The sequence below is a fragment of the Mirounga leonina genome, unplaced genomic scaffold (assembly GCF_011800145.1).
Source record: "Mirounga leonina isolate KUSES-001 unplaced genomic scaffold, KU_Mleo_1.0 Mir_126, whole genome shotgun sequence".
Lineage (NCBI taxonomy): Eukaryota > Metazoa > Chordata > Mammalia > Carnivora > Phocidae > Mirounga > Mirounga leonina.
Genome location: NW_023270314.1, coordinates 9,774,037 through 9,796,457, shown reverse-complemented (window position 1 = coordinate 9,796,457; position 22,421 = coordinate 9,774,037). Strand labels below are relative to the sequence as shown.

Sequence of the window (22,421 nt, the reverse complement as noted above, 5' to 3'; positions counted from 1 at the left end):
GGTAAGTTTAAGAATATACAGAGGTTCAGGGCGCCTGGGTGGCTCAGTCGTTAAGCGTCTGCCTTCGGCTCAGGTCATGATCCCAGAGTCCTGGGATCGAGCCCTATATCGGGCTCCCTGCTCTGTGGGAAGCCTGCTTCTCCCTCTCCCACTCCCCCTGCTTGTGTTCCCTCTCTCACTGTGTCCTCCTCTGTCAAATAAATAAAGTCTTAAAAAAAAAAGAATATACAGAAGTTCAAAACTTATTAGCACTGTCTCAAAAAACACTACTGAGACACTTAAAGCTATTAACATCAAAACTGTTACACTATGAGGTAACAGACTGGAAAAATTTTTCTAAGGACCTAACAATGGTTTTCAAATAATAGAGCAGGAAAAGCTTTCAAGGTTAAATAGCTAAATGCATAAAAATGGAAGAATATGATCTTCTACCCAAATTTCTTTGGTTTTAGAGAAAAATCCATCAGCCTCTTTTTGATTTAACGAAAAACACTAGCCAAGTAGGTTTCATTCCTGACCTCACCCAACAGCACCTACTAGCCAAATATGCACCATCTGGTAGGCACATAGTGGGGCCTCAAAACATGGTTTTATTTTGACTAAGCATTATACAAATGTACAGATGTACAAATTTGCCTACTATTTCATGGGGGCTACTGCTCTGTCTCCCAACAGTTAGATTGAATTGTGGCTATAAAACCAGATTTGTGAAAGTGTGTGTGGTGTGTTTGTGTGTGTCATTAACCAATTTTCTACCAGGTGCAAACCACTGACTATAGACTGGGAAAAAAAAAAGTGCAAGGTCTTCTTTATATGTGGTCATACTGATATTGAACATAAGACAGCCTGTCACTAAGCAAATCATTCAAACTACAGTTGGGAGATACTTTCTAAACACTGGGTCTTGAGAACGAGGGATTTAATGGTAATGCAAACCTATGTGTTCACTGTCCTCAAAATAGAAGGGGAACCTATCTTGTGAATTAAAAAGTCACTAAACTTTTTATAGGAAAGGTTAGGATATAGTTACAGGGAAAATCCGTATCTCCTACTTCAACCCTTTCCCACCAGTGTGAAAAGTGAATAAAGACAGCAACATTTTTTAAAAAGTTAACTTATATTAAAAATATTTTGTTTATAAACAATTTTAATACTACAAAGTAGTATTTCAATACAAAGCAGTTCGAATATTAACTGTTCTTTAAACTGTTAAACTTTATTATAAATTAAAATTTCTTTACAAAAAAATTGCACATAATATTTGACCACTCTTAGGTTCTGATGCACTGGCATTTGCAATAGTTTCTTTAATCTTCAAGTTAAACAGTCTCGGCAAGGAGTCCAGAACGTAGAAAGGGCAATAAACAACCCTGTTAGAGCATTCAAGTGCAACTAGCAGACTTGTGGCCATGGCAGTTACACTTTCCTTAAGATGGACTGCTTAAGTTTTAATCCTGAAATGAAGAATCTCAAAAGGTTTAAAGAAGAAGAACTAAAAGGGACTGCCTGCATTTTACTTGTAAACACAGCCCTGGAAATTAAATCCCAAACAAGAATCTCTCAGGCATCAGAGAGTGTCAAGTGAATCAGGAATAGCACAACATAAAGAAAGGGGGAAAAGTAAAAAATAAAAACAAAAACAAAGCAAAATTAAAATAAATGTCAGTCACTTTGAGGAACTATACTTACGTACATGATGTTATGAGAATCTGGCAGGGCCCAGAAGTAGGCCAAACAGGAAGTTCATTTATCCAACCGAAGAGGGTCATGTTCATTGCTTCCGGTTTTGAGGATAGGATATTGTAGGGGACTTGATATGATCAGTAATGCTTGTCTGCCTTACGCAGACCTTAGCCAGGGATCAGCCTAATCTTGAAGGATCATTCAAATAATTTTGGCAATTATTATAAGGACTTAGAACTGACTGCACCCAGTGTTCAGTGATTCTTGCTTTCTGTTTTGTAACTGTTTAAATTTAAGAGCTCATTTAGGCTGACTCCAATCTCTTGGCACTTGGAAACTAGTTTTCTCAGGTTATCAGTTTTACCTCCTTCTGATGCTTCAAACAAGAGTTGCTGTAAAAGACAGGGAAGCACAGAAGTAAGACTTAGCTAGATTTTGAGCATCACCACATCAATGGATATGGCACATGCAGAAAATTTATAGGAAAACTTCAAGATGAATAAAAGATAAAAAGCATTACATCTTTCCACAGTGATGCACAAAGAGGTAACTTCTGTAAGGCTCTCTGATATAAACGGTGGACCTATAAGATAGATATACACACAATTCCATCAGGAAACATGATAAAAAACATGTTTATAATCCTAATTATTTCACTGGGACCTCATAATATACAAAATGGTTACACTGGGTTTTCAAGTTTCCAAACATTTAGAGCTCTTAGCACATAAACATTTATGTTTTAATCCTTTTAAACGGAGAAGTCAACAAAAGGGGCTGAACAGCTTAAAAACAAAGTGACCCATCTGATAAATCAATCATAACTTACCTCTCTTTGTCCCTTTAGAACAATCTCAGCAGCAATGGCTCTAAGAAAAAAAAAGGAATATAGAAAGGGGAGAAGACAAATTTATATATCTTTGAACGAAATGAGATACTACCACTGGCAGAATACTGACTGTGGGAATCTGAGTACAAAACTTCCTGAAAGTAACAGGCTAAACTTCCAAGGAGGGTAACCTATAGTGAAAAGAAAAATTCAACAATTTTTATCAACTTTACAAGAATTAAGCAGACCAGTGTTTTGAAAATAAATAACGTTCGTAAAAAATACTCATAATTACTAGTAAAAACACCTGGCACTAATAATACCTTTAAAAGAAAGAAGACATCAATCTGTAAGAGGGGGAAAACCCCACATTTAAAAAAAAGATGGTCTTAAAATGTGTATAACAGATTTGTTTGATAACAGTACTGTTATCTAAATGTTCTGCTTCAAAAAAAATTAAAACTCCATCCATTCTGCTTTTAGAAGCAATTGTTAGTGAGCACGCCCTTACTCTCAGTAGAAAAGCTCAGCAAGTGCCAAAAATAAATCTAAATTAGAGCTCTGTCCAGGAAAAAAAAAAAAAGATGTCATTTCAGATTTACCTGTCTGGAGCAAACCTTACAAATAAAAGCAATAGCTATAAAAACATGTACATGATTGCTGCATTACATTTTCCAGGTGGCCAGGCATGTTGGAATATTATATGTAAACATCTTGGCTTGAAGTTTCAGAATCTGAACATTGCTTTCTTCCCATTCATGTTGAAGTAGCCTGCAAAGTACATTCAGGAAAATGAACAAAGCATTGCAAGTGTAGGGAACCCCAAATGTGCTCTATGAGCAGAATGTTTGATGAGGTATAATTTTTGATCAGTTAAATTCCCTCAAGGCTATTCAGCAAGTGATTGTAAATGCCTCTTACAAAAACTGCCCTGGGAAAGGAATAGGCAAACTAGTAAGATGCCCAGTCAAGGCCCATGCCACATTCAACAGACTAAAATAGGTCTACATATTCTTATTAAAGCACTCACTCCATGCGCTCCCTCCCCCAAATTTTTGAAAATAATGACTTGATATATTAATATAATTTCCTTGTATTTTTCTGTCTTTATTAAACAGAGTAGATGAAATATGAATGTTTCTTGGGTTAAAATGTAAGTACAGTGACTAATTATTAAGTTCTCTATTCTGGAAAAAAAAAAAAAAAAGACAAGAATGACCACAAGGAAATAACTATCAAAACACAGCAAGTGGAGCTCTATCATCAAAACCAACAATTAAACTACCTGTATTCCTAAATGCCTATCCTAACAGATACTAGTCAAAATATGACATTTTCTGTTTTTCATGTTTTACCAAAGGTGATGCTTTATTTTTTTAAAAGATTTTGTTTATTTGAGAGATAGAGAGCATGTGAGAGCGCGAGCCAGGGGAAGGGCAGAGGGAGAGGGAGAAGCAGACTCCCCGCTGAGCAGGGAGCCCGACACAGGGTTCAATCCCAGGACCCTGGGATCATGACCTGAGCCAAAGGTAGATGCTTAACTGACTGAGCCACTCAGGCTCCCCAAAGGTGATGTTTTATAATAGAAATTTCTGTATTAGCTTCTGCAGACTGGAATGCTTACTAAGAATTTTTATTATGAAACACTATTTTTGTCATAGCCTTAGGCCTTTAAATTTTTTTCAATCTCATACCATTTTCCCACATACATGCTAAATGGAATGGAAATACTTTAAAACACAAGGAAATATTTGATAAATATTTTAGGTACCTTATGATCCACAAAACAAACTTAGAAACATGACACAACTGATGCAGTGGGAGTGACTGCACAAGCAGAAGCCAAAGCATTAGCATGGAGGGTACCATTTTGAATTAAAATGCACAATTCTTGAGGGTGAGAATAAGTTTACTCTGTCAGAGCAGAGAAACTACAAAGAAATGCTCAGAAGTCTCCCTCTAATTCAATGTATGAAATCCCTAGATAAGTGTTTCTCAAATGTATTTGAGGGCTCAAGCTCAGGAATCTATATTTTATTTAGTTAATTGATTTTTAAAGCAGCCTCTATGCCCAATGTAGGGTTTGAACTCTCGACCTCTGAGGATCAAGAGTCACAAGCTCTACCAACTGAGCCAGCCAGAGGCCCCCAGGAATCTGTATTTTAAATGAGCATCCCAGGAGACTCTGATGCATGATAATACTTGAGAATGACTGACATACATGAAAACAAATCATAGTAACCAAAATATATATAGTTGGCTGCTATCTCCATTAACACTTTACAAACCTTTTAAGTAATATTCCTTTGCTATGTAAAAAATGCTTACTACTTATAATGCATGTGCTAAGGACAGATGGTATGTGCTTAGGGAATGCAGATAACTTTACTTGAATCATAGGCCCCTTATAATGTAGTTTTCTGAAGTGACCAGATTTTTATACTGACTTTTACATGAATAGCTGTATATTGCTTAACAACTCTGAAATTGAAGTAGTATGTATCAAATGAGAAAATGCTAAAGAACAGACAACTCTTATCAAGTTTTTAAAAAATAATTTTATATGAAGCGCTATTGGGCTGAGACCAAAAATAATTTTATTTTTTCTTACCTCAGTGCAAGTCCAGAATTAGTTGGCATAATTGAGCAAAACCGTTCCAAGGTTTTGGAATGCTGAGTCTTTGGAACACAGCTCAAATAAAAGAAAATAACCTGTAAAGGTTGAGGGGGGGGAAAATGAATGCAACAAAATGTGAAATCCAATTACCTATGTGTTTTAATGAGAAAACCAAAATGGTCTTTAAAAGACATGAATGTATAAATTATAATAATGTATGATGCTGTGAGTTACAGTTCCTACCATTAATTATATTAGTGACTTTCCAAATATGAATTAGGAAATATGATCTAGTGATGACAGCCATGGACTGAGAACACTGACTACTAGAAGCCAGGAGTCTGGGTTTACATTCCTGAGTCTACCTTTACTTGCTGTATAGCTGGGCAAGTCATAGGACTAATAATACCTGCCACATCTTGCTCATGGAATGCCCGTGTGTAAATGACTTAATGTCCATAAAGTGGTTTGAGATCCTGGGATAAAGAATGGCATAGAAGTACAAAGCATAGTAATTGGTTATCCTGATTAGCAACAAAACCATCCCACCGAAAAATAAAATAAAATACATATATGTTTTAGTCTACATGGAGCTCTAACAGGAGCTTTTAGCCTACATGCACTAAATGAAAGGGGTCTCTGAAAATAAACTAAACCAAACCTGTGCTTCCTTTCCTATAAGAAAATAACCTTATAAATATATCATTAGTCATATTCTACTATTAAAATTCTAAACAGCGTGTAATTTCAGCTTTCTTATGCCCTATGTATAGCTAATATTCACTTGACAAAATAGTAACCAAAAAAAGTATCTACACTGTACATTATGGAATTTTTCATTGAGTAAAATTTCCAACTTATCATGCAAAGCATTACAGATATTATTATAATTACTTCTTTCGATCTTTCTTCTTTAATATGTCTTAAACCTTAACATCACTTCAATTGTACTTCAATGCTAAATTTTCTTAAATATATCAATATGCACATTTTACTTTAACTTAAAAGGGCTCTGTTCCTAGATTTAAGTCATAAGTAGGAAACACGGTGAAGAATAACAGTAAATGCTACAAAAGTGGTCCTAAGAAAAGCTCTCTTGATATAAAACAAGAGTTTTGCTGTCATTTTTTAAGTCCCCTTCTTTTGCAAATATCTAAAGAAGAAAAGTTTTAAGTTCTTACCCTATTATGAAATTCATAGTTGGACCAGTAATCAGCACTGCTAAAAGGAATGGGGTATCGGGCAGGGACTGTAACCAAACATCTATTCACTAAATCAGTAAAAAATTTGAATTCTTGGACTTTGTTTCTGGATCCAGCAGCTCTATTATTGGCAAAGACAAGATAACTGCCAAAAGAAAAATATTATAATTTAGAATAATTAAGGCAGTGTTTTTCTCACTCAGAAAGGTGATCACCCCTTTCCCCGCCATATCCCTTTATTCCAAATCCCATTCTTATTAAGAGGAACTAAACTTACTCCATCCAAATCTTCTGCACTGTATCAGATCTCATGGCCACCCCTAATGCTGCCTCATATGCCTCCACTGTCTCTTTAATACTTGATTGAAGAGGATGACAAAGGCTGTTTAAAAAATGAAGGAAAACACTGTATGTCTACAGCTCAATTCAATTAGGTAAAGGAATGACAAAGTATTATTTTAAACATTACAGATATTATTACAATGGAATCCTTCTTTTGAGGTTTCTTCTATAATAATGTATTCTTCTATAACAACCTTAGCATCCCTTCAATTTTGCTTCATTGACTTTAACATCAAATTAGTTTTAATACAGTATAATTCAGTAATAAATAACAAGTGCAAGTCTAATATGCAGTACTTCTTTCCACAGTAGATAATGTCTCACCAGTAAATCAGCCACAAATAAGGAACTTGGTAGTTAAACAACTCATCATCAAAATTCCCTTTACATAAACGGGCTGGAATGTCAAGTGGTCCTGGTATATTTAAAAGATACCTGAAACAAAACAAAACCAAACCTCTGTTTGAAATTATGCCTATGCACACATGGATTACTAATACTTAAGAAAAACAAAAACAAAACAAAACAAAAACACCTCTGCTTGAACCTGAATGTCTTTGAAATACTTTGAGTCTTGAGACTGTGTTCACATGTATAACCGTACTGCTTTGGTCACATCTCTAGCATCACACAGTCTATTCTTTTATACCTACACGAGTAACTCCTCTTCAAAATGAATTTATTCTATCCCCCAAATTAAACAAACCCCATAATCATCTAATTAAAGCTAATTAAAAACAGAACAAATGGGATTACCATGTCTCTAAAATTTTCCCACAAAATCTATACTTTCTTGTAAAAACAAAAAGTTCTTTAAGAGTTATAAAACTTGACATCTGAAAACAATCTCTTTCTCATTTACATATATACACATACATAGCATTATAGGTTTCATTTTAGATATGATATCTAAGTATATTCTGTAACATACTAGTCTATAAGGCACTTATCAAAAGAGGACCATGATCAAATAAGATTGGGAAATACTGAAAATTACAGCCCTCTCTTAAAAAGCCACAGTGGGATATTTAATAGGATATTAAAGACTCTATAAAGTCAATCAGTAAAGAAATCTATTTGACTCTAATTTAGGTTTCTCCCCAATATATCTGAATTTGTGTGTACAACATTTACCAACATCTGCAAGAGTAATGTTTTTATTTTTTTATTTTATTTTCTATTTTTTTTAAGATTTTATTTATTTATTTGACAGAGACACAGCAAGAGAGGGAACACAGCAGGGGGAGTGGGAGAGGAAGAGGGAGAAGCAGGCCTCCTGCTGAGCAGGGAGCCCCACACGGGGCTCGATCCCAGGACCCAGGGATCATGACCCGAGCCGAAGGCAGATGCTCAACGAATGAGCCACCCAGGCGCCCCAAGAGTAACGTTTTTAAAGGAAATACAGTGATCTCTTGGATTTAAAAATTATTTCAAGGAACTAAGTTTTAATGGATTACAGAAGTTGTATGGTGGCAGAGGACAGGAGGAACCATAAGCAAAGGAAGAAGTGGGACATCTAGAAGTCAGGTTATTATCATCTTGTGAACTTGGCCATAACTAGCTATATTACCATGAGTTAATCACTTAACTTCTAAAGATACTAGATTTGGCAACTGAAAACTGACGTAAGAGATGACTTCAAATCTAATCTATGTAAGACTCCATCCCTAGGCTAACTTCAGTAAAATGAATAAAATCCCCAAGTTAACTTTTGTGGCTATCTACTAATCTTCAAATTGACTTGAAATGCATGAAAATTACCTTATCTAGTTTTTTTTTTTTTTTAATTTATTTGAGAAAGAGAGAGAATGTGGGGGGGCGGGCGGGGAGGAGGAGCAGAGGGAGAGGAAGAGAAGCAGACTCTTTGCTGAGAGCGGAGCCTGACACAGGGCTCAATCTCACGAACCTGAGATTTTGACCTAAGCCAAAATCAAGAGTCAGACGCTCTACTGACTGAGCCACCCACACACCCTCCCTCTGTCTTTGTAGTAAATGTCACATGGGAAATGACAGAACCCAATTCTAGGTAAATATTACAATACATACTACATTCTAAGTATTTTGCTTTACAATTTCTAACTTATGAAGTAAAAAAAAAAAATTTTTGAACCCAGTAAGAGCAGTGACTTACTCCATTAATAAACTTTGGCTATATTTGTAAATTTAAAAAATTTATATCAGTATCAATAAGAAGTATGACAATGCTAAACATTCTCACCTATTACCATTCTTCTAATAACTGATACAAAAAATATTTCCTAAATTAACAGAAAATGCACACTCTGTGTAAATAAGGTCTTCAGTATTGTCTAAATAAACTAAGCAAAAGAAACTCTTTTCTGTTGTCAACTCTTAGTGTACTGTGAATTATGACTTTTCCCATGAAAAATTTAATAAAACAAGGTGACTTAGTAAACAGTAAGATTATGTGGAGGCAATCCATTTCCAAATTTTTATTGACAGTTATTTAGTCTGCTTCATTAAACTGACATCAAGAAGATCTTCAGATCTTTGATTAGTTACCACAGTAGAAACTGGCAGCATCTTCTTTTAAGCTAAACCAATTACCTCCATGCCCAAGGGAAGATCAGAGCCAGCAAGTCTGTAAAAAGGTCAGCTTTGGATCTGTCCTGTGCCTAAGTTTGAGACATTAAAGCACTCTAATTTAAACAGGGACAAAGTCAGCATGGGGAAGCTGAATAATCTCTAAGTTTCTTATAAAGTAGTTTAATTCTTCTCCATTAATTTGTATTTTAAATTATTCTTTTGTAATTAACTGTAAGGTATTAATCTAGATATAACAGCAGAAAGAATTTCAGAAACAGTACTAAAATCACTATGTCAATAAACTGGTTATCAGAAAGGACAAAGACTCAAGTCTAGGAAAGAATAGTGACACCAACTTTTGCCAAATCTCAACTAAACTAGAATGTTCACAAAATATTCTAGGGTAGATGGATCACCAAATTAACAAAACATTGAGCTACTTTTTTAAAATATGTTTTTATAGAACACTGCTACACTGTGGGGTAGGCAGAGGGAGCACCTAAATAAAGAAAAATATTTCTAAGCATTAGACTTGCATATATAAAACCAAAATGTTATCTGTACTGTTTTCTACAATAAAAATTTTTAGGAGATATTCAGCTTAGGCCTTCTTTTTTTATTTTTTTAAAAAATATTTTATTTACTTACTTGAGAGAATGAGCAAGCGAGAGAGAGAGAGAGAGAGAAAACAAGCACAAGCGGGGGGAGGAGCAGAGGGAGACGGAGAGGGAGAGGCAGACTGTCCACTGAGCAGGGAACCTGATGCGGGGCTTGATCCCAAGAACCTGAGCCAAAGGCAGACACTTAACTGACTAAGCCACCCAGGTGCCTCAGGGCCTTCCTTCTCTCAGTTCTTCTTAACATAAAACAATAGAGTATGTGATGATAAAGTATTTTCCTTTTGATGCTGTTTTACTTGGAATCAGCAGGCTATGCCTATTTTTGTAAATAAGGTTTTATTAGAATACAGCCATGCTCATTCATTTATATGTTGTCTCTACTTTCTTCCTAAAACAGCATAGATGATGGGTAGTGGTAGACCATATGGCTTGCAAACCTAAAAGATTTACTATCTGGCCCTTAAGTGAAAAAGTTTGGTGATGCCTAGAGAGAGATGGGGAGAAAGAAGGGAAGAAAAGCCTTCCCCCCCAAATAATTCTTTACGATTTCCTGTGGCCTCTTACTGTTATTCTCTTGTTAGAGTAAGAACTCAAAACCAAGCAAGCAAAGGCAGTAAATACAGAGCTTTACATAAGTTACTGAGAAAATGATGCTTGAGAAAAGACTGCTCGAAAACTTCTCACTCTGTATTTGAGAGGCTAGAGCGGGATCTCTTTAGACTTAAAAAAAAGTAAAAGGTGTATTACATCCATTTGAGGTCACCAATCAAATAAATTAAAATTCATTTTTTCAAAACTCCCTTGACATTGTCTCAGATAATTCACTGCTATGGTATTAAGTACTAAAATTAACAATAACAATGAATTAAAAGCAGAATGAGTCACCATGATGTTAATATAAGCCTTCCTTTCTCAGTGTCTTTAATCCAAAGAATGCAAAGCATATTACATCTTTTCTGTTTTTATTCAGTTCTACTGCCCTCATAACAGTTCTGTAAGAGTGTTCAAGTATTTTTTTAACATCAGTCTAAAATGTAATCAACCCACAAAAAAATCTGTAATCTTTCTACTAAACTATATTGTCCCTTTCTTCTATAAAATCAAGAGTTCAACAAACTTACCGAAATAGATCCAAGTTACTATACTTCTCAAACCCAGGTTTAAAGAAGGATGCAATAAATTTCCGCAAAAATGGAAGAAGATTATCTCCTTGATTCTATTTCAAAAAGAAGAGAGGAAGGATACACATTACACTTACAATGTTTAATTAAATCTCTCAAGGGAGGAAAAAGCCCTTAATCACCCCCTACTGATAAGATTAAGTTTCTTGAATAGATGGGGGTAGAGATAACTCTATGTTCTGATCTCCAATTAAATCCAACCAACCATTAAACAGCTTAACACCCAATATACCACATCCACCAACTGTCTAATAAGCTTTTTTTTTTTTTAAAGATTTTATTTATTTGACACAGCGAGAGAGGGAACACACAAGCAGGGGGAGTGGGAGAGGAAGAAGCAGGCTTCCTGCCAAGCAGGGAGCCTGATGTGGGGCTTGATCCCAGGACCCTGGGACCATGACCTGAGCTGAAGGCAGATGCTTTATGACTGAGCCACCCAGGCGCCCCTGTCTAATAATCTTCTACTGCATGTTTAGCACTGGTGCTAGGTGTGCTGGGGGCTCTAAATCTGATTAAGACATGGTCCTTGCCCTCATAAAGTTCTTAGTATATAAAGCAGCTAGAAACAAAACTACGAAGCAACATAAGTGCAATGACAGAACTACACACAGAGTATTTTTAGCAAAGAGAGAAGGAATATGTAACACAATCTGCAAAGGGAAAAATACTAGGAAAAGCTTCCTAAAGAGACTGATGCCTGAAACATCGTAAAGAATGAATAAGGAAACGTGAAACACAAAAAAATATTTAAGAATTATGAGGCTTTTTTTTTTTTACCTGTAAGATGAAGAATTTGCACATATGATAAAAAACCTCTGCATTCTGAGGATTTTTTTCAAATGCAGTAAGCCACACTGCCCTGGCTCTGTCGTGCTGATTTGTTTGCAAATACAAAGCAACAAGGGCTTCCAACAATTGGCAGTTCATGGGACACGTTTCCAATAAACATTTACAAAGCTCCACTGCAGCCTCATACCTTAATAAGAAAAAAACATGTCTAAACACATGAAAAAAAATCAATTTTTAACACAAGGTTAACTGCTTGTCAATTAAGTTTTACCTCTCTAGAAGCTGGTGCAGAGCAATCATGTTTGTGTAAAGTGGAACACAGACCTCTACTCTTTCCTCAACAGTAAGGCTCTCATCTGTGCAAGCTTTCACCGCATCTATCCAAAAACATCACAGTAACAGAAATCAAACATGAAATGAATTATTTGACTATGTTATTTAAACTCTGAGACACCAATGAAACATGGTGGCCTACCCTTTTGCTTGCCCATCATCTTATTATCTTTACTGAACTCCTGGTTTATTACACAAAGGAGGTATTTTCGGGTAACTCCAAACTCCCTAAAACTCAGTCTCTTACCTTCACATTCCTGGTAATAAAACCATTCTATATGAGCTCTTGCACGTATCAACATTTTCACTTAGAAAGTGTCTCTGCATTTACCTAAATGCCTTAAAATTGATTTTGGGGAAAAAAAAAAAATCAAAGAATGAATTCTCTTTCCATCTTTCTTTGACCCAATTCAAGAGGCCCTGCTCTCTGTTCTATAGCCATTTAAATGTCTCCCCCTAAACTAGATCCTTTCTTTACTCCTTCAAAACACTCTTTTCCCCTTGTAGAGTCCCCACTCTGCATCTCAGAGAGTGGGTCACTGTTGCACTTTGCACAGCTGTCACCATTTCCTCCCTGCTCAGTGGTAGCAAGATTTCCCAGATTTACAGAATTTAAAAGTGAATGTCATTCTGAAACTGCACTTCTGAAGTTCACTTATAAAAATCATCTATATAAACCTAAAAGCCAACCTCTCCATTTGTTTTATTTGATTAGCATTTGATAATGTTCTTCTTCTTCTTTATTTACATGTCCTCTTGGTCTCATTCATTGACTCCTCTCACTCCTTACTGCTATACTCTTAAATCTCCATTTCCTCAGAGAAAATATCTCACTGCTTCAACTATGGAATAATTTATTGCAAAAGCACATTAAAAACTATAAAGCACTTTATAGTATAGTAACTCCTATGTTAATAACTTTCAAATCATTTCTCTATCCATAATCGTCCACTTAAGTTCACTTCCTTATTTCCTTCTGCCAACAAGCACTTCCATTTGGATGACCAATTACCTACCATTCACAAATACTACTCGTACTACCAAAATCAGTCTTCCCAAATTTACCTGTTTTCTATCCGTACACTTTCTTTTTCCCAGTCTCAAAACCCTGAAATTATTTTGAGTATTTCTTCTCTTCTTCCCTGACATTTCATCAGTCCCCCACATCTCTATGTGATAACCTCAAATGTCTCCAATAAATATTCCCTCTTTCCCAGGTTACTTTTTTTTGTGATTCACTTTTGGCCATCAGATTCTGGTTGTTTTCATATACCTTTGGGATCATTCCTCTTCAGCACATTTTTCCTTTCTTCAAGAACCATTGTCATCAAGTCTACCACACTTACAAAGTTCTTGAAAATCTGGTATCATTCTACTTATCAAGCTTTATTCCTACTATTCTACAGCATAAACTCTCGCTTTGATAAGGACTCTCCCTTCTCCTAATCTCCCTTCAAATCCATAGCACCAACTCCTATGTTGCTTTTTGTTTACTTAGCTCCCCTAACAGGATTATCCTTCTTTTCCTTCCTTTCTTCGCTGGTTTATTCAATAAATATTTACTAAGCACTTAGTATGCTGCCAGACATAATAGGTCCTTGGGAAATACAGAGATAAGACAAGGGTCCCATCTTTGAGCAAGCCAACTATGTCACATCAGAGTCAAGATTCAAAGTCCAGCTCCAAGTCTTAATTCTTCTATGAAGAATTCCTTCATCATGCCAACCTACAATAATCTCTTTCCTTTGGGTTTATGACCTGTACAATATAATTTTATAAATCACAGATCTTTGTCTCTTCTGTAAGTACAGAATTTAGACTATATATCAAATGTATAGATTTTATCTTCTGACTAAGCTATATACTTCCTACTAGGAGGAAATAGGCTTTATACCTGTTTTCCAATTGCTTGAAAAGATAAGTTATAATCTTTTAACTTTCATCTTGACAGACTGCTTTAAAAAAATTACCTGGTTCTCTACTTCAATCAACTCATTAAACCTATATAATCTCTATTATCTACAACTTTAGCTGATATCTTTTGCCATAATCAGAAAAATTATGTAATGTAGCACAGTTCCTGGCTTTCATATATGCCAAATGTCTATCTTATGTGATTCAATCCCTAATCATCTTTTTTCAATCCTTAATCTTCTAAGCATTTATATAATAAAGTGTGAAACAACTTGCAATATGTACATATGAATTTGTTCCAATTAATTATGAAGACTCAAAATAAGGGATAAGTTGATGTTCTAAATAACTTATAAACATACTTACCTTCAAAAACTGCTAACAACATGTCAGGATTAGTCTTTACATCTTGAACTGCTTGCCATGGCATTACAAATGATTCTGTGTTAACAATTCTTGAAGGATTGGCATTAGATGGATCATAAAATTTTGAAGGGAGAACGTTGAATTCAATAAGATGTATGTAGGCCAGCCATGCCAAACATCGATCACTTGTTTTAAGGTACTCAGCTACTATTCCACTATTAGCTGATTTCAAAGCATTCTAGGTAAAATCAAAAAATAATCTGTGTTTTTAAAAATAATGACTCCTATTCCTCATAAGATTCAAATGTAAAGGCAAAGAACCCAAATGTCGTATTTCTTTGGAGTGTTTCTTAAATACCTAAGTTGAAATATTGATAGTCAACAACTTTTTTAATGAAAAAAACTTGAGATGTCAGTATCAGATTAATTTTTACTGTGCTAAGGTTTATGATATAATTTATGAAAAAAGATTCAACTTATTTGTACATTTTAAGTGTCTTGACATTCAAAATCTAGTAAGATAAAAAGAAAACAGTAAAACAAACAAACAAAAAAACCCACCAAACCCATAGAGGAGATTCTCAGTTTGGACTAGTTTTTTTCCCTTATTGTCTAAATATTGAAGTTTATTCTGGTGGGTACTTAACATACGTTATTTTCATTTGAACCTCATAAACACTCTTAAACACATGCATTATCCCCACTAAGCAAGTGAAGAAACAGTCATAAACTGATTCAACTTACTACTAAGTGGAAAACAAGGATTCAAATCTAAAGTCTGTGTTCTTATTAAACAATGCTAACCTATAATGTTTTAGACCTTTAAAAAACTCTCTATAAAGTGTAATTAAATGCTATAGTAATTGTTTACCTGTAAAACTGCAAGTGCACTCTGGCATCTTCCAGTAAATATGTGGAGCTGAACTCTAAACAAGAGAGCCTCTAAAAGCTGAAAGGACAGGATGTCTGATGCTTCCCGCTTAGCTGCTCCCATCAGAAACTCCACCATTCTTTCACATACGTAATCCTTTTCTTCAAAGGTGCTTTCTAGGTGCAGAAACTGCCCAAAAAGGTTTCATATAATTATATTTCATAAAAATAAACTGTAAAGCTACAGATTTTCCACATTTCATTAAATATTTTATTAAATCTTCAATTTTTGCAAAAAGGATAATTATAAATATATGTATAAACCCATCTTCCTGGGGCACCTGGCTGGCTCAGTCAGTACAGCATGCAACTCTTGATCTTGGGGTCATGAGTTCAAACCCCACGTTGGGCGCAGAGCTCACTTAAAACAACAACAAAAACAAAAACAAAAAAACCTATCTTCCAGTACTATATCCTATATTTCCCTTTCGACAAGTTGGAAAGTGGACTCAAATGAAAACTAAAATAATACAGGTGTACTCTTAGAATAACCCTGAAGCAATTTCATCTCTCCTTTCCTTGAATCAACAAATAAATGGCAGTAAGACCATGGCAGATTTTCGAAAGTTCAGGTTTATGGTCACGTACAATTTGCATTGCTTAAGTGTATAACCATATACAATTTTTGAGAGTAGCATTCATATTAGATATATGTGGCAAAACAAAAGGGCCTAAGAAATTAAGAGGTCCTTTAAAGACCAAACAACTTTAGGGAAAAACATTATACCCTATAAAATCTTATGATGATCAACAGCATTAACTTTGGCACAAGGCTCCAGGTCAAAAATCAAGCATCTTTCACTTTGGTACCTGAGTTGGGAGAGTAAGAGAGTGGCCAGTTCATTCAACAAGGGATACCATGTTATACAAATTTATCTGTTCTGAATTTCAGTTAGCAAGTAAATGACAGATCTGACAGCAACAGATAAGCTAAATCTTATGGTTGTTGAGTTCAGCTGGCAGAAGTTCAGATATTAATGAATATTTATTTTACAAGTGGATTAATTATAATTTTAAGTTTAAGCATGGATAGGAAACATCCCATTGTCTCAGAAAATAAAAAGAAACCATTTTTTCACCAAATCTTTGTATCTTGGCAAAGTTCAATATTAGTATAAATTATAGATTAAGATTATTTTCATAAGTAATGAGGACAGATAATAAAAATAACAAAATGCTTATTGACATTCATGAAATGTTACATAAACATAAGAAATTAAAAATTTTTTTCATGTGCTTTGCAAAAAAAAAAAAAAAAAATTCATTTAACTTTCGTCCAAACTAAAACTGCCTATGAGTAAGTGTAAAATGTTTTAAAATGTTTATATTTTTTCCTTACCAATAAAGTTAACAACAAGAAAATTTACTTTTTCACTAAATATTTTCTTTTTGTTTCTTCTAAATTTAACCCTGACCCAGGAGTGGTTCTGAGGTTACGGGACAATGAAAAGTTATTATATCTATGTGCAGATAAAGTATATAACTTAAGCTACGTATCAATATTTAAGATGATCCAAAGAATTATAAACATACACATACACACACAGAGAACTATGTTATCTTTTCTACTCACAGTCCAAAAACTTTGATAATCAGGAGCATATTCAACAGCTGTTTCACACATTTCCTGCACTTCTTCCTTGGTTCCTCTTTTTGAGAACAATCTGAGGTAATGGCACCAAATTTCTGGATTGTCTTTGTTGTTTTCCAAAGCTCGAGCCAGAACATTTAAAGCAGAATCCAAGGACTCTGAACATAGCCTACATGTTTAAAATAAGAAACAAGAACTTTTTTTTTTAATGCTTCAAAATACTCTTAAATCAGGCTGATCTAATGAGTCCATTTTAAAGTTCCATTTTCTACTGGAACCTACCGAGAAGCTAGAATCGCCCATGACAAAGAGAAGTAGATTAGGATTTTAAGTCACATCAGTCCAAAAAAGGTCCTGATTTCCCACAGACCTAACAATTCCTTTTTAAGTTGATATTTAGTGAGCATTTACCAGATAAAAACGCAATGTTATAAAACCCCTAGATTATCAACTTCAAATGTACTTTATGTATGTCCACATTCAGCAATACCTTTTATGAGTTACACTCGTCTGGGAATGGGAAAAGTTAAACAATTCCCCCTCAAGGCCAGCTACTGCCAGCACAAAATATCAAAGCTTTCAATGTAACAGTTCTTTTCAACGGTCAAAAGCTTGCTATCTCTTGAAGAAGATAATTGTCTCTCATGATCCTATTCATAAAATAATACAGTTCTTTTGGCCTTCACTCCGTAAATGAGTCAGAAAAGAAAACACTGTTAACTTATCCCATTAACATGGAAATGACACATAAGGCAAGTTAAATAAGCACTGTATTCAGGTATGTGTGATATATTAGCATTCTGTAATACTGCCTTACTATAAAAAAGCCTTTATACCAAGTTTTAAGACAGACATTAAGATTTTTTTAAAAAATTAAATAATTTTAAATAGAGTAATAAAAAGCTATTCCTAGTAATAAAAAATTATTACTGCTAATACTATCAAAAAACAGGAGTTAGAAAATGCAATAGGTTAGTGAGAAAAATGACTATTTACCTTATTTGAAGACACGTAATATAACATCACCCACAGAAAAAAGTCAATTCATCAGAATTTAATGTTCTTACACAAGCTTTAAATCTCTAAATAAAAATTAACATAATATTTAAGTTGTTCTATTGTGATTTTATCATTATTTTAAGAGACTATCACTACTGGGGGCGCCTGGGTGGCACAGTCAGTTGAGTGGCTGACTCTTGGTTTCAGCTCAGGTTGTGATCTTGGAGTCATGAGATCAAGCCCTGTGTGGGGCTCTGTGCTCAGCTCAGAGTCCACCTGGGACTCTCTCTCTCTCCCTCTCTGCTCCTCTCCCAGGTGTGCTCGCACACACGTGCTCTCTCTCTCTCTCCAAGAATAAATCTTAAAAAAAAAGATACTATCACTACCTGCCTTTTAAAAAGAAAAATCAATAATCAATCCTTATACTACTCAGAATTTACTGTTTTAACTAATGCTACTTTGAAATAAGAGTCTACTATAGTTAAAAACTGGGGCTAATTTATTACCCACACACTGAGCCACGCACACAAGTCAAGATCTAATCAAAGTTTTTCTAATAGCTTTTAAACAATGAAGTGCTTTTGGCTTTGTCAAAAACAAAGACTTCATTGATACCATGATGGAAACGTGATTACCATAGATGAAACAAACTTCAAACATAAAAATATAAATGCAACAGATGACACAAAGATTAGAAGTGGACCTACCCCTCATTTTGATTCAAGTACTTGTACGCAAGCTTGAGCCAAAGTTGTACATGAGAAGGATTTTCAAGCACACTTGCTTCTAAATTAGCAATGTCATCAGTCTCATTTGTAAAGTATCTGACATCATCTGGAGTGACAACTGTATCTAAAGCTGGAACATTTATTCGGTTCTCTGGCTGGAAGGCTAGAAGGAAAAGTATCATTAGCTTTATACTTTCTCTTATCCACAGACCAAGAAAAAAAACAATTGGCCTCATCTTTAAAATAATCTAAAAATCTAAAGATTCAAAATATACGCAGTAGTTCATAGCTTTAAGGTATAGTGTCACATAATTTACAAACCAGGACACTTCTAAAAGTGAAAGGAGTATTATTAAAAACTACACCAGGATAACAGGTATAAACTAGGATTTTGCTGGGCAAACCAGAAGTATGGTCTCTCTACTTTAAAGGTAAGTAGTATCACTTAATAATTCACATTCACTAAATAGGTAAAAAAAAAAAAAAAAAAAAAAAGTTATAATTTATTCTACATTTAGAGAAAAAGTACTACATTAATGTAAATAAACACATGGGAGCATGTATCTATTAGATATCTAATCCACAAATTGTAAACAAATTATTCACACTTTAATAAATAATGCAAACTTACAATAATGTGTTCAACAATACAGCACTCATTCATATTTACTTTGTTCATTCATTTATTTATTCATTCTGTGAGCCTACTGCATGTCAGAAAGCAGACTCAAAAACAAAATAAAATACTACACCTGCCCTCAAGGACACAGGCCAGGCAATGGGCAATCCTCCACAATGAAGAACTGCATCAAATGCCAAAAGGCATCACTGTTCTAAAATAAAAAAAAAAAAATAGAAAAACACAAAACAAAAAAACCCCCAAAAAGCCCAAGCTAGTACATACACCAAAAAATTAGTAAAGTGTTAGACAAAGATGGAACACCACAACTTAATGGTTCAGGGTCTAAAATTACTTCTTACCATACTTAATTGGTCCTGTAGACTGTTCCTCATCACTACTGAAGCTATTCTCTGAAATAGGTTTCCTCCAAAATTTTGGCTTCCACTTTCTTTTATCTTTGTAGGTTGTAAATGGAGGTGCTAAAGTAGACAGGAGAAGATTAGTACCTGATATAACTAGGTTTTATAGTTTTAAAGGCTACCCAAACAATACTCAAAAAGAGCTAAAATGATTCTGTTAGTCAGAAATGACATACATATATATTTTCTGCCCTAGAGAAAGAGATGTTTATTCTACCCTGTCAGCATGTTACATACATATATACACATGCATATATATTTTGGAGAACATAACACCAGAAACTTTGCTATCATAAAGAAACTACAATGTCCTTTTGTGTGTGTGTGTGTGTGTGTGTGTGTGTGTGAGAGAGAGAGAGAGAGAGAGAGAGAGAGAGAGATACTCACTATGGCCTTTACTTTCATTGATATTGCTAACAAGGAGAACAGCCATCTGGTCCATTGACATTCGATCTTTATTTACTCCAAAAAGTTTCTCAACATATTTTTCTGAAATTAGAAGAGTTATCTTCATTTATAAAAAGCATAAAAAACATGGATTACAGATACAAGGCTAATTAAAGAGTACAAAGTGAAGAGTAATTTAAAAATTAAAAGGAAGTGTATGTTACTAGTCAAAAACACGTATGCCTCCTAGAAGGCAAGGCCTCCATTACCTTACCTACTATGGTAAATCTTACATCATGCACCCAAATTGGGCTAAAAAAAAAAAAGTATTTCCTGAAACAAACTAAACAAGTTAAGTGAAAATTAAAGTCCCAAACTAAGAATGATCACATAGATTCAGTGACTTTACAATCACTCTGGGTTATGGTTAACACTAAATTTAATACACACCAATTCCTTTACTTCCAAAATACTTGCAGTTTAAGGTTTATTATTTGGCAATAAATCTGGAGAAAACTTTAACAGTATTTATTCACAATGTCACAGAAATCTATGCTTTCCATAATATCAAAGTGTATAAAGTCCTTTTTATTTCTTTGTAGAATGTGAAACCACATTCATCTTAATTTCCAGTCCTTCTCTATTTTTTAAAACAATAATAAATAAAAATAGGGGCCTGTTTAAAAATCATTAATAAAATTGCTATACAAATACGTTAATATATTCTTCTAAATAAACTGAACTATTTAGATGAGCTCTGTCCAAAGAACGTCCCACAATGATGGAATGTGTTATATCTGCACTATCCTATTGGTAAGCACTTACCACTAATAAGCTATTGAGCTCAAAAGCAGCTATCAAACACCTGAAATGTGGCTAATGCAACTAAGGAAGAAATTTTAATTAATTTATATTTGAATAGCAAGATATGGCTAGTGACTACTATATTAGAGCAAATGTGGGTAAAATGACGTAAGGAATGTACTGAATTATTACAACTACTTAAATATGTCAACAACTGAACATAAAAATTTTTAATTGCCTACATTCAAATTTTCACCTGGAGAACAATAAGAGGTCTTTAAATACCTGCTGCAGCAGCAATTTCTTCATCCGTGCTTGTCTCTGAACAACCAATCAGAGACAGATTATATGACAGAATGTCCTGGAATAGCTGTTTTCGGCTAAGTGTATAGTCTTGTGTATGCTGCCTAAAATAAAATGACAGCACAGAAAAGATAATGATGTACATACCAAAGTTAAATAACCAAGACTGCCTTTTAGATTATAAAATATTCACAAATAAAAACTACTCACCACTGACAATCATCATCATTACATGTTCCTGTTAAATCAAAACGGCAGAAACACTGATCCGGTTCAATCATATTACTATATGATACCGAGCTTAAAGGAAGTTTTTCCTTGGTTCGATAGTATGGACTAAATCTAAAGAGAAGAAAGGTGGACAGGCACATTATGCACCATAAACATTGCCCAGAAAATTATGAAATTTTTCATTTTTCTTAATTAAAATTTCTATGCCTTGAGCTTACTAGTCAAAAACACGTATGCCTCCTAGAAGGCAAGGCCTCCATTACCTTACCTACTATGGCAAATCTTACATCATGCACCCAAACTGGGCTAAAAAAAAGGTATTTCCTGAACAAAAAAAACTAGGGGAAGAGCCTATATTACCTGATAGGTGCTTTACTATTTTATGATTAAATCCTACCCGCTTAACAGTCTCAGAACTTCCAAAAGTGACAAGCTCCACAGTTAATCAACTGAGAATGTCTAAATCAATTTCATGAAAGCTGGCCAATGCATTACTTAGAATACTGGTAAAATTCTTTTTAAAGCTTAAAAATTCTCATTTGACTCTGTTTTTCCTAAAATCCCTAACAGACCATAATCCAGAATTCTCCACAATTCCCCCAGTAACCAGAAATTAGAATTTGGTAAGAATAAACCCAGTATGAGCTAAACCTTACTTCCTGATATGGTTCAAATCTAACAAGACAATTTTATTTTCCCTAAAAGGACAAGTTCATTTTTTAGTTACCATGACACAATTATTTTTTTTCATTATCATGAAATATCCAAGGTTATACTGTCATTACAATCAAGGAGCAGTCCTGAAATTCAAGCTTATTGAATCTTTCTTTTATACCTGTAGGACTTAAAAACTAGAAGAGGACTATGGTAGGGTCTAAAAGGACATGGCTTCACTTCTGTTGTTTTACTCTGTGCTGTCACAAAATCCACATCCACAGAAATCTCCTGCAAAAGAAAACAATAATTACATAAAACAAATAAGGC

General features: G+C 34.5%; 1 protein-coding gene across 1 annotated transcript in view; it reads right to left on the bottom strand.

Moving 5' to 3' along the window:
• Positions 1-1,798: 1,798 nt before the first annotated feature.
• The window catches only part of ZFC3H1 (zinc finger C3H1-type containing), a 50,618-nt gene continuing 29,995 nt past the window's right edge, over positions 1,799-22,421 (bottom strand). Inside the window, exons 16-35 of the mRNA XM_035002127.1 lie at positions 22,273-22,382; positions 21,417-21,548; positions 21,189-21,310; positions 20,100-20,201; positions 19,653-19,772; positions 18,651-18,834; positions 16,927-17,113; positions 15,295-15,483; positions 14,424-14,661; positions 12,082-12,187; positions 11,799-11,997; positions 10,962-11,056; positions 6,998-7,108; positions 6,609-6,713; positions 6,311-6,476; positions 5,124-5,224; positions 3,182-3,283; positions 2,513-2,552; positions 2,204-2,266; positions 1,799-2,075 (exon numbers count right to left, since the gene is read on the bottom strand). Coding sequence (XP_034858018.1) covers positions 1,938-2,075; positions 2,204-2,266; positions 2,513-2,552; positions 3,182-3,283; positions 5,124-5,224; positions 6,311-6,476; positions 6,609-6,713; positions 6,998-7,108; positions 10,962-11,056; positions 11,799-11,997; positions 12,082-12,187; positions 14,424-14,661; positions 15,295-15,483; positions 16,927-17,113; positions 18,651-18,834; positions 19,653-19,772; positions 20,100-20,201; positions 21,189-21,310; positions 21,417-21,548; positions 22,273-22,382 — 2,610 coding nt within the window. The 3' untranslated portion in view covers positions 1,799-1,937. The remainder of the gene's footprint in view (positions 2,076-2,203; positions 2,267-2,512; positions 2,553-3,181; positions 3,284-5,123; positions 5,225-6,310; positions 6,477-6,608; positions 6,714-6,997; positions 7,109-10,961; positions 11,057-11,798; positions 11,998-12,081; positions 12,188-14,423; positions 14,662-15,294; positions 15,484-16,926; positions 17,114-18,650; positions 18,835-19,652; positions 19,773-20,099; positions 20,202-21,188; positions 21,311-21,416; positions 21,549-22,272; positions 22,383-22,421) is intronic.